Source organism: Dreissena polymorpha, chromosome 8 (genome assembly GCF_020536995.1).
Source record: "Dreissena polymorpha isolate Duluth1 chromosome 8, UMN_Dpol_1.0, whole genome shotgun sequence".
Taxonomy (NCBI): domain Eukaryota; kingdom Metazoa; phylum Mollusca; class Bivalvia; order Myida; family Dreissenidae; genus Dreissena; species Dreissena polymorpha.
The window spans coordinates 66,471,213-66,485,034 of record NC_068362.1 but is presented as its reverse complement, the minus strand read 5'-3'; the positions used below and the strand labels follow the sequence as shown (position 1 = coordinate 66,485,034).

At 34.7% G+C, this 13,822-nt stretch overlaps 1 protein-coding gene across 1 annotated transcript in view; it reads left to right on the top strand.

The window, feature by feature from the left end:
• The first annotated feature begins 7,938 nt into the window (after positions 1–7,938).
• LOC127841745 (1-phosphatidylinositol 4,5-bisphosphate phosphodiesterase epsilon-1-like) overlaps positions 7,939–13,822 on the top strand; it is a 95,839-nt gene continuing 89,955 nt past the window's right edge. The window contains exon 1 of the mRNA XM_052370800.1: positions 7,939–8,108. Coding sequence (XP_052226760.1) covers positions 8,048–8,108 — 61 coding nt within the window. The 5' untranslated portion in view covers positions 7,939–8,047. The remainder of the gene's footprint in view (positions 8,109–13,822) is intronic.

Sequence of the window (13,822 nt, the reverse complement as noted above, 5' to 3'; positions counted from 1 at the left end):
AGCATGCAATTACACACCAGTTAGACTTTAAATTCTCACCTGTAAGTGTTAATGCCTCGACCAAAAAATTGGGAAATGTTTTTTAGCTTAAGAACATTCGTAAAAGACATCATCGATATTGATTATCTTATGGTAGACCGTGATGTCCGGATATTATATTTTATACTTTAATCGTTAATTAATGGACACCATAATAAAAGTGATATTCGTATTCAGAAACATTCTGGCCACTGACCTAATGATAGATGTCTATTCGAATTTCATGACGTAGTGTCGTAGCAGAAAGAATAAAACTAATGAGAGGGCATTATTAGTTATGCCGTTCTGTAGTGCTGTAACGGAAATAGAACGTCGAAGAATATGTAGTTGTTGAAATACAATTTTGTAGAGCTCTAAAATAACGATTATTTTATATTATAGTTAACTTTTATAACTTTAATGATGTAAAGCAGTAGCGTACACATAAAACTGTAGTATAAGTCAGTTTTATCAATTAACTTGTATTGAGCCGTTTCTTAATTATTACACTGTATCAATACTGTAGAAAAGGTCTATTTCATAAATCCAATGATGTAGAGTCGTTACATAAAGACAACACTGTATAGTACGGTCAATATTAAGAATCTAGTGATAAAGTGCCGTAACGTAATGATAGCACAAATTATAAGTAAATAATAGGTCATTTTAAATAAGTTCAATATTGTATTAACGTGAATAATACACTTAATAATAACGTTGTTGTTGTGATTTGCGTAATACCGTTACGTAAAGGTCGCACTGAATGATTGGTCTTGGATATAAATCCCACGATGAAGTGTCGTTACATACTTAGTACATAAAAAATGCTATGGTTTTTACCCTATTATGTGATATCTATGGAATATACATAGAATAGATATGTAAAGATAATCATTTTTCGCATTAGAACAGTGGAATGAAGCTCATGTATAATCCGGAAACATTTATAATCTATAGTGCCACAAAAATGTAGGTTTCTTTGAATTGTAACCATTTTTATAATTATTTGGAAAGGTAATTTTAAATGTAATTACGCGTACAACAAATACACATTATATCAGTATACTTTTCATATTCTAAAAAATAATGCTTTCAGTTGAAGCTCATGCCGTAAAGATACATTTCAACATTACACAGACTAATTAAGATTAGTTTCAGTGACGAACACGTATAATTATATATAATTGAGCGCGGTATTTTTCCTTTCCTATCTGGACGAAGACAGAAATACCTTTTAATCTTCCGCCATAAGTAATATATATTTTTTACGCACTCTTGAACATCGCATTTTGTCTTTAAAATCGATATCATAAAAATGTCAATATTCCTATGATCTTGTGCAGTTACGATAATTATAAGTCCATGTGAAAATTTACTTAAGTTATAACCCTTTTTAAACTATGACGTTACTTTATCGGGGGGTCCTCTTTTGTGACTAACTCTAGATTTTATTGTTTCTTGCAATTCGTGGAGTCTTTGCGGCGGGATCATATGTTTGTTTCTTGTTTTTGATGAATGGATTGAATCTGCCAAATAAGTATCGATTTGTCTATGGCGATAAGGCGTAGAAGAATGGTTGATATATTCAGTGTCGGTCGTCATGTTTGTTTCAAGCTGTCTCATTGGCATTTTCTTTAGGGCAAGACGGTCTTGAGCAACATCATGCTGTATTTGACGTCTGCGTGATTCCTGTATGACATTATTTAAAAACTGATCATTTTTCAGTTAAACCCAAACGCCTTATATTTTAAAAAAAGCAAATTGTTTAAATTACTTTTAAAATTCCCAAATGATGACACACTTTTAACTGTCAATTATTAACTTGCTATACGTCTTATCCTTATTGATAATAATTAACCAATGTAGTATGATTATTCCAATCATGAGGTAAAGATGACCTGTAACAAATCCTGTGTGTTCTGTAAGCACGACCGCATTTTTTAAAATCGCACGTGGCGTGTACAGTACAAGTATTCAGTAAGACGATTGAAAAACTTCACCTTTGATTGCATTGAGTTTGAAGTTATTTTTTTTTTCTTTTAAGTATAAAATAAGTAATAAGAGTATATTCGTTATTGTTCGATTCACAGAATGATTTTGAAAAGAATTATCTGAATATACGGCTTTTGCATATTCGTCTTAATAACAGTTATTAATATGATTGTGTTTTGTTAAAAACTTAAATATAGGCGAATGTGAGTGTATGGTCAGCTGTCTGGACATAAATATCTTGTGTTTTAACCCAATTCATGCCTAGTGGACTCTCCCATCCTTCTAAATTTGATCAATTTATTTCCAATATTAGGGATGTCTAGTAAATTAATTTATTTCTATATTTAGAATATATTTATTACAGAAATTCCTTTAAGCAAACAGCGCAAACCCAGATGAGACGCCGCATCTTCGCTGTTTGCCAAGGCTTTTTTTTCTAGACGCTAGGCATAAATGGGTTAAAGTTATATGTTTTCGTAACAAGCCTTAATAAAAGGGACTTCAACGAGCAAGGGTCAGTAGGGTAAAAAAAACACTAGAATTCAGTTATTAGTCCGGGCATATATTTAAGCCGCACTCTGTGAAAAGGGTGTTTAATGCATGTGCGTACAGGCTAATCAGGGACGACACTTTCCGCCTAAACTTTGTCTTGATTTTTGCTAAGAAGAGACTTCCTTGAAACAAAAATTACATCATAGAAGCGGAAAGTTTGGTCCTTGATTAGCGACACTTTACGCACATTCATTAAACCCCATTTTCACAGAGCACGATCAATTTATGGTTAAAATAAGGTTTTTAATGTAACGATTCAACACGTACGTAGAAAAACATCGTATCTCCTTTATTTAGCTATCTCAATCTTTTAGCATCATATCTTAACGACATTATTTATATCGCAGTAAGTAAAACTGGCATTTTCCTTATAATACCCCCTTTGAACATCAATCATTGCATTTGTTTCAATTGTTATTTTTAAAACTGTCAGTAGTGCCAATTTTTTTAGTCGCGTTCTGAGAAAACTTGGCATAATGCATGTGCGTAAAGTGTCGTCCCAGATTAGCCTGTGCAGTCCTCACAGGCTAATCAGGGACGACACTTTCCGCTTTAATGACATTTTTTCGTGAAAATGAAGTCTCTTCTTAGGAAAATCCAATTTAGGCGGAAAGTGTCGTCCCTGATTAGCCTGTGCGGACAGCACAGGCTAATCTGGGACGACACTTTACGCACATGCATTATGCCCAGTTTTCTCAGAACGCGACTCATGTGTCTACTTTTCTATCGTATCCGCGATGATTGACAGTCATTGATAATTGCAGTTGTGTTTATTACGAGTCCATTCCACGTGCACGCTTTATAAAGCGCAATTCTCTTATATGAAATTAGATGTGCTAGCGTAAGAGGAATATGAGACTATTCGGAGTTCCCTGTAGTCGTCTTAATAAAACGCAAGTCGTTTGTTTTTAATCAAGCCTCTATACAGAGACGACACAATCTCATTGAAATCTTTTACTCGATTTCTGGTATGCTTGTTTAAAGAATCCCGATGACATGGATTTCAAATTACGTTTGCAACGCTGCCTTCGAGACGAAAGCTCTATGCTAAGAATGCTTCGTTTCTAGCGCTTTGTGCTGCTCAAAATTAACCCACTTATGCCTAGTGGACTCTGCCATCCTTCTAAATTGGATCCATTAATTACTAAAATTAGGGATGTGTATTATATTTATTTCTATATTTAGAATGTTTCTTTCAGAAATTCCTGTAAGCAAACAGCGCAGCGCATAATGCGGGGTCACATCTGGGTCTACGCTGTTGTTTTTTTTTACGCTCCAAGGCCTTTTTTCTAGACGCTAGGCATAAATGGGTTAAGAAAAAACGAGTTTACAAGTACCAAAATCTCATATTTATTATACCCCCATTACCATTGGTAATGAGGGCTATATAGTAGTCACTTTGTCGGTGTGTCTGTTTGTCGGTCCGTCTGTCGTTCAGTCTGTCGGTCTGTCCCGAAACTTCATTCGATCTTCACCAAACTTGGTCACAAAATGTATCTAGATAATGTCTTGGTCAAGTTTGAATATGGGTCATGCCGGGTCAAAAACTAGGTCACGGGGTCACTTAGTGTGTTTTAAACGGAAAGTTTGTCCGGACCAAAACTTTGTCATTTATCGTTAGATTTTAAAATTATTTGGTACAGTTGTTCACCATCATGGGACAGTGTGCCGTGTGAAAAAAGTATGTCGATATCTCCAAGGTCAAGGTCACACTTAGAGTCCAAAGGTCCAATGCTTATTTTTCAAGTAAATATACTTGGATTTTCTAACAAGTAATGCGTGCAAAACTACCTAATGGAGACACCATAATATTAACGTAAGTCTATGTGTTGGCTAATTCTGGAGGGTTAAAAAAGACGGTCAATCTATTAAATTTTCAAACAGATTTAGTAACCCATAGCTTTTGAACTTAATAAAGACCATATATTGTATATTCCAAATCTAGAAAAATCGCACTATTTTATACCGGCGGATTCCACTGAACGCTTTAAAGTGGAATAGCATAGCTTGGTATAAATAAGAATTACTATGTATTGAACCATTTATATTGGTTCAACCGTTGTTAAAATTCTGGAAATACGCAAATATATTGCATTATTTCTGCTTATCTTTTTGTGTAGTCGCTGTTTTTATATAAAAAATAATTAGGACAAATTAATCAGTATCTTGAACCGGTATCCCATGAATGTTTTTAATATCTGGTTTGTTCGTTTCACGGTAGCGGTAACTTACGCGTTTCGATAAAAAAAACTCAGAGACTGTATATATTATTATTTCAAGCACGTTGCATATGTGAGCAATATTTTTGTTAAAACGTTTTTTTTGCAGATAAGCATAAAACCGTGTTTCAATTAATGCAGATTTTATCGATTTTTTTATATGGACTCAAAAATAATCGGGGATGTTCGGTAAAATTCAGACTGCCCTATACATATATTTTGGACGCTAGAGCGTCCGATACTGAACAATTATAGACGGTCAAGTCGCGACAGCTGATTGGATTATATAAATTGCTTTATTAAAAACAATTCCTTTTAGTATTTCGGTATGCCTATTATTTATAATTGTTTAATATAAATTTGTATGTCTAGTGAGCTAAAAATTAAGTCAAAACTAATATTTGAAGATATTTGATAAGAAAAGGCTTGCAATTGTATATCACATGTACTGTCTCTGAACTGCACAATCAATAATAATTATATTTGGGCCAGTGCTCTGTGAAAAAGGGGTTTAATGCAATGTGCGTAAAGTGTCGTCCCAGATTAGCCTGTGCAGTCCGCGCAGGCTATTCAGGGACGGCACTTTCCGCTTTTATAATATTTTTTGTTTAAAGAAAGTCTCCTCTTAGCAAAAATCCCGTTAATATCGCGTGTGGACTGCACTGGCTAATCTGGGACGACACTTTACGCACATGCATTAAAACCCCTTTTCACAAAGCGCATTTCATTTATCTGCTCATAATAGGAGGTTTAATTTGTAAAAGCTACTTAATTATTATTCGGAATCGTATGTTTTCATTTGCACACAATATGTAATATGTCTGTTGGTGTAGTTTGCCTGCATTATGACATTGAAATCCCGGGATACACGGAAACATGTTGACAGTCGGAACTTTTCCGCAAATTTCAGAATGTTCCTAGAAAGTGCTAGTGAAACATTAACTAACACGGAAATAAAAAAAAAACTAAACAGAAGAGTTTCATTGGATGATACGCGTGCTATTATAGACATATGAATTTGATGAACGCTGTCGTTATTTGTTCAGATGCGAGTTTCGGTAAAACGTGTCTATGTTTTCCACTTTATAAAGCCAGTCATGTTTCTAAAATATTGAAGCGTAGAACTTTGATTGAGGTTCGCATTGACCGTTTATTTCTTTACTATATTTTACTCTCATATAAATCCGTCCTAAATTATGAAAGAATAACTGCATTTGAGTGTAATCATATCAGTGTTTCAATTCAAAAATACATCTACTACTTCGTCTACTGATAATTGTTATAAAATACAGCAACATAGAACGAAGCACCCCAAAGTTAAATCGTAATAAACAAAGATTACAACTGCAGGAAAGCGACAGGCGGAAAGTAACTAATTTTGCTGGCCAAATATTTCCAAATGGGATCAATTGCGTTCACTTAAGATAGTAATTGCCAAGGCAGCTATATTGATTTCGTAATCCTGGGTAATAAGGCCAATTACTAGCTACCGACTTTGCTGAAAAGAAGGCGCAATAAAGAACAAAACGAGGGATTTCCCCCCAACTCCAAGTTTGTTTGTAAATACGTTAAGGATGTTTACGACGCACGCATGTACTTGGAAAAAGTGTGTTTTTTTTCAGACTAATTATAACAAGAAATGATTCGAAATGCGATGTCAGCAAATTATGTTATTCGCATGGACCGGTTAAGTCGTAATGATATTTATATTTTTATGTTTGTTTTTTATATTTTAATAATAACAATAGCTATAATTGTTGTTATTTTTTTTCATCCTTATTATAATTATTTTATATTTATTGTATTATTTTATCTTTTTTGTATGTACCAAGTTTCTATCCAGATTTGATAATAAGAAAAAAATACTGAAAAATCGTCACTGTTTCCTGATATGTTTACAAACGAAAACATTGACAAGCCTATTGATGTAAAACGGTGCGTCCCTGTACATTGGTACATATGTGTCGCGCTCTGTGAAAAAGAGGGCTTAATGAATGGGCGTAAAATGTCGTCCCAGATCAGCCTGTGCAGTCCAAAAAGGCTAATCAGGGATTACACTTTCCGCTTTTATGGTATTTTTGGTTTACTGGAAGTCTCTTCTTTGCAAAAATACAGTTAATGCGGAAAGTGTCGACCCAAATAGCTTGTGCGGACTGCACAGGCTAATCTGGGACGACACTTAGCGCACATGCACTAAACCCCATTTTTCACAGAGCACGGCCCATATGTATTAGTTTCTCAAAATGTCAATATACCAAACGGATAAGGGAAGTCATGCCTTTCTTAAATGTAGTACATAGACAATACAATTTACTATCCACACGCGTTCTACATATATATGTGTTATACAATTACGTTTAACCAACGAAGCTGTTCGCTTGCACTTCGGTTACGTGTAGTTTACCATGAACAATACAAACAGAAAGTGTGAGCAGTGATTACTATACAGCCAATCACTGAATACATTTGGAAAGCATGGTGAGGACGCGATAATAAAACAATACTTTGTTGAGTAATAAAAATGTTTTAATATTGCTGAAATAAAAAAAAACGGTGCAGTCGAGAACGTTTGTTCCCAGGCATATACATTTTGTGATGTGACCTTGCCACCGATGGGTAGGTGTTATATGCACATTTAAATATATATCATTAACTGAAGACATTAATTCCAAAACGGTGTTTATCAGTAAGCCTGGAAAACGAACTAATACAGTATCGTGCATTAAAGTGCTGTGTTTGAGTTAATATAACAAACATTTTTATTAAAAGGGATATGATCAAGAGAGAAAGTTAAGCTTTGCGAAAAAGGGAATAATTAGATCACTTCAAAAGTGCGTCAACTAAAAAAACACTTAGGGGATTAAAGGTTGAATTTTTCGTTTTCTTAAAAGATATTAGTTTTAAATTACTTTAAAGAAGCAGGAAACAAAAAGGGACAGTAAAATCAATTAAATTTCCCATTACATTTAAAGCGAACGAAAGCAATGTACACTGAAAGATGCAATGAAGCCAATGAACAAATAATGCCGTTAAACTTTGCGTTTCATAAAATTGAACCAATAAAGGGAAAAATATACTCAAGTTGCTTTACGAAAATAACGCACTCAATGGAGTATTAACGACATCGCAATTTAATGTTAATGTTTCAGCAAGTTCCGAACCCTTATGAGCGCGGAAGTGGCAGCAGCAGCGGCAACAGCGTCAACAGGAGCATACTGAGCGTCTGCGACCGCAGCTCCTGCAGCGGAAATAGCGCCACCAGCGTCATGTCCCTCCGCCGAGGGGAGAAAGGCCGCCACCGGAACAGCTGCGCACAGGAGGCCGGTGGTGAGTAGGAAACACGTTATTTGTTGTTGTTGTTATTGCTGATGCTTCTGCTTCTGTTCATGCCGATGGTCGTTGTAGTGGTGGTTATGGTGTTCTTGTTGGTGGTGGTAATGTGGTGGTAGAGGAGGCGGTGTTGGTGTTGGTGGTGGTGGTGATGATGTTTGTTATGGTGATATTGGTGGGTGCTTTATAGTCACTTTTTTGTTTTGGAAATCTCTTCACAACAACTTTATTTTAATTACAACGGTAAATGTAAATTATAATATCTAATATGACGCTTATTAAGACTATAAAAATACACTGCCTGAATTGAAAATAAATTGTATGTGAATATGTTAAATTATACATTTTATGAACATATATTTAAGTATCTTTATGTAAGAATATGAAGCTTGACAAAAATACCACAAATAAAAGTGCTGATCTTGAGTCCCCATTCTTCGATATAAGTTACTTTTCCTATGGATTGCATGTATTTAAAACGAACATTTGTATTTCGCCATCGGAGACTGCAGACATTTATGCGATGATGGCCCTCACTTATTTTTGGAAGAGTAAATATCGATTGCGGTTGGGAAAGCCAGACGCAATTTCTTTAACTTTCTTGTTTAGTTCTCGTTCCTATGGAAACGAAAGCTTTTCATAATATCAAAAATGCTTTTCTCGCCGTTTTCCTTGTATTTACAGATTTCATCGGTTAAGCCATATGAAGTGTTTCTTTTTTTATTGATTAACATAGTTGAGATTAAGTTTGTGTCTTGTATTGTATGTATCTTGATAAATAGTGCCAGTACCATGTATATATGATGAATAATTATATACGTATACTTCTAACGCGCTCATTCACCCAGTCATGCATCCATTCATTCATTCTTTCACTTATTAATTTATAATAAAATGCAAACACAAATCGCTATTAAAAGTAAACCAGCGTTCGCAAAAAACGTTAGTTTCAAATAAATACCCGGATATGAGCTAATGCGTGAACATTGCTTTTGAGCAGCGAAATTAATAAATCAGTCTTAAATAAAACCCATATTTCCACCTATGATATCCCCGATATATTTCCAGAATTTAATAAAAATGAAGTAACTGGAAATCAACACAAGCCGTCTTATTATATCCGTTTTTTTTTTTCAATGGGACATTGAAAAAAAGGGATCTAATAAGACGGCGCAATTTTGCAGAAGATGTATGGCACCGGATCACTATAATATGTGTCTTGTTCTGTGAAAATTGGGCAAAATGCATGTGCTTAAAGTGTCGTCCAAGATTAGCCTGTGCAGTTCGCACAGGCTAATCAGGGACGACACTTTCCGCTTTAATGGTACTTTTCGTTTAAATGAAGTCCCTTTTTACCGAAAATCTAGTTTAAGCGGAAAGTGTCGTCCCTGATTAGCCTGTGCGGACTGCACAGGCTAATCTGGGACGACACTTTACGCACATGCATTATGCCCAGTTTTCTCATAACAAGACACATATAATGGCCAACACGAAATTAGTTCAATCCTTATCAAGGACATGTACTGTATCAACGTCCTCTCAAACTTTCACGTTAACAATAGGGAATGCTCTGAAAAAAATCGTGGGGTTGCTTTCTATTGTTGGGACGTTAATCCTTTGCATGCTGGGAAATTTGTCATCTGCTAAAATGTCGTCTGCTGAATTTCTAAAATTAGCATTTTCTTCGATTTTTTTTCACAGAATACTATCAGAATAGCAAACAGTTTGGATCCTGATGAGACGCCACGTTCTGTGGCGTCTCATCTGGATCCAAACTGTTTGCAAAGTTCTTCAAAATTCGGTTCCCGCACTGAAAGAGTTAATAGTAAAGATTTTGACTGGCCAATATGAAGCACAAACTCTGGATACTCTAATCTAATGAGTTACTTTATAATTAATAGATAAAACCTTTGTTAGATATACGGACAAACGGGTCGAACGGAAGGACATAAATGAAAACGGATTAATGGACGGACGAGTCAACAGAAGGACGTGTTGTTCGATTTAAAACTTAGAGTCGCTGCTTAATATTCTATCCTAAATATCGATCTTCAGAATTTAACAAATTTTAATTAAATAGAATAACAAACATGAAATTCAGAATTTGCTAGATTTGAGAAATACTGGGGGTATAAACAAATCTGACCCGTTTTTGTTGAAAGTCATGAAGTAGATCATTACATTTATGAAACTACCACTGGTAAAGTAAAAAGAGAAGGCGTTGGTGTCATCAACTAATTTAAGCAACTTTACGATGAGACGAGTACTCCTGTACTGAAGCTCTCGGTTGGGAATATGTATCACCACTGCGCTGCCACTGACCTTTGCATTGATTATTGTTTAAGCATCATTCACAAGAAATGTATTCAGAAGAAATTAAGAACAATAAACCCAGCGCGATCAATAATAACAATTTAATTAAGATATCAGATAGTTTTGTCTGTTAACATCTGCTAATTAAAAGGATCGGGACCGTTTTTAAAGCTAGGCGAATATTTCGCCCATAAAAGGTCATGAAATAATATATTTATGATATTTACTTGATATTTCAAGAGAATGACTTTTTTAAGGGCATCAGGTTCGCTTGATATTTCAAGAGTACGACATTCTAGCTCATATCATTCGATTGATATTGCCAGCACAAGCCAAACTAGGAAAATGTAGCGCGAACAATCCTAAAATTGGGAAAATTTTACGACCAACCCGATTTTTTCATGTTGACATTCTAAATTCTGAAATTAAATGAACATTCAAGACATGCAATACAAACATCCGAACTAAGTTTTTAATGGGATGGTCACTGCTAATACATGAATGAACATTTTTTTACTATCAAGGAAGGTGGGATCTTACCATCCAAACATGATATAATAAAGCCATTTTATTTTACGACAGGGCAACTACGTAAAGACTGGCGCATACGCCATGTCATTGAATGAAAAACCCTCTGATAATCCGTTTGCTCTTTAAGAGTCACGAACACAGACTTAAAACAGTTCTATTGTTAGCATCTTGAACCTGTCACAAATTATATCGTATTCCATCGTGATTAACCAACACGCAAGACTGTTTACATTGTCGTTTGTAATTTCCCTTGTTCGATTACATAATTCTTTCGTCGTGAGTACTTTTTTCCTTCGTGTGCACTTTGTTGCGAACATAGACCGCTGTTTTATATAGCGTCCATGTTCATGTTAATTTGTATTTCCCCTACCACTATAGTGGGGGGCAGTATGTTTTTGCCCTGTCTGTTGGTTTGTTTGTTGGTTTGCGTCAAACTTTAACATTTGCCATAACTTGTTCAATATTAAACATAACAACTTCATATTTGGCATGCATGTGTATCTCATGGAGCTTCTCGTTTTGAGTGACGAAAGGTCAAAGTCAAGGTTATCCTTCAAGGACATAGGTCAAATATATGGGTCAAAATTGCTCATTTAATATACACTTTTGCAATATTGAAGATAGCAACTTGATTTTTGGCATGCATGTGTATCTCATGGAGCTGCACTTTGTGAGTGGTGAAAAGTCAAGGTCATCCTTCAAGGTCAAAGGTCAAATATATGGGGGGACAAAGTGTTTCACAAACACATCTTGTTAATTATCTTTTTACTTTAAGCCGCCTTCGGTAAACATATATTTCTTTTTATTAGTTATTTACAATTGTTAATTGCTTTGTTCAAGGAGTGAAATATTAAAGTGAAAGAAAATAAGCAAACGTGTTGCTTTCAGTAACCCGACCGACCCGAATATTTCATGTCGACAATTATTTTTCTTCAAATTAGTTTCTTCGCCTACTTTCAATTTTCAGAAATTAAATGAACATTGAAGACATACGACACACATGCGTCCGAACTTAGTTGTAAATAGGATGGTCACTGCTAATACATTAATGAACATATTTTTTTAACTATCAAGAGAGGTGGCGTCTTTACATCCCAACAAAATATAATAAAGCCATGTTTTTTACGACATGCCAACTACGTACAGACTGGCGCGTGCCCCATGTCATTGAAGAAAAACCACTCTGAAAATGCGTTTTCTCTATAAGAGTCACGAACACAGACTCAAAACAGTTCTTTTGTTAGCATCTTGTCCTTGTCACAAATTATATCGTATTCTATTGTGATTAACCATCACGCCAGACTGTTTACATTGTCGTTTGTAATTTCCCTTGTTCGATTGCATAATTCTTTTGTCGTGATTTCTTTTTGCCTTAATTTGCATTTAGATTATCCTCGGTGTTTGGTGTTTATTTAGTATGAACGCAACATTATTCATAACAAATCTATGCATTCGTCTATTTACGCTACGATTTAGTACCTAATAAATGATCGATGTTGATCTATGTCGACATAAAAGTTTTACAACGAAGGGGGTTATAAGAATTGTAACATTCTTTTGCGACATTTACTAAAGTCGTATGTGTTATCTGTTGAAATACAATACACAGTATTTTTTTTATATTTTCTCATACTAAACGAATATCTAATAAGCGTCATAAGGACAAAATACATAGGGGCCGTGCTATGTAAATAGAGGTTTAATACATGTGTGTTGAGTGTCGTTCCAGATTAGCCTGTGTAGTCCGCATAGGCTAATATGGGACGACACTTTTCGCTCTAATGATATTTTTCGTTTACAGAAAGTCTCTTCTTAGCAAAAATCAAGTTTATGCGGAAAGTGTCGACCATGATTAGCCTGTGTGGAGTGCACAGGCTAATCTGGGACGACACATTACGCACATGCATTAAACCTCCTTTTCACAGAGCACGGCTCATATATACAGCTTCAATTGGTTACATTTCATTTAACGTCTCTTATCGCAAATTGTCAATTAAAGGGACATTTTCATATTTTAATTGTCCCGTGCCTATATTTTAATTGATACTAAATGTGCTGATTTTTGAAGCTGTTTTCGACAGACAACGAAGGCTGGTACCCGAACACAGCACTTTTAACCGAATTAAAAAGTCATTTTAAGTTGATATTTGACGACATATACCTATAAAATGTAATATTTCTAATGTCCCGGGCGTTGGTGATAAAGTGGTAGGGACACAAAATATTATTAACTGGTGATTTTGAAAGGGTTTTTGTTTGTGAACTGAAGGAAACATAACTGGAAAACATTAAAGTATGCAAATAACACTGAAATCATGCTCTTTATGCTCACATAACATATTTAATGAGTGTCCCATAAACTGCGGTAAGATACGTTAACAAAATTTGGTAACACATTGTTGGCATGAAATAATGTAAAAATAGTTTGAATTATATGTAATTGACATTGGCAGTGGTCATAGTATAATGTTTATAATAGTAATATAGTACATTTATTGTAATTCGAACCACAAACATTATTATGGTAATAAAAAACTAAAAATGCTGATAAGATACGTTATGTAAGATACGTTAATATGCTTTTATGTAATCAGTTTCCTATTTGTCAAAATACTATATTTAGATTATTTAAACCACACACGAGCAAAACTAACATTAGATAGACTCGACAGAGCCATGTTCTTGGGTTAATTAATACCATAGTTTTGTAGGCATGTTCATTATAACTTGATATAAAGTTTGATTTTGGACCCGTGGTTAATTTAATACGTTATTGCTGGGATAAGTTACCGGTATATATGTAGAATAATTTGTTTCGTGTTTTACATGATATTATACTTTAATCTTAATATTTAAAGGTATTGTTC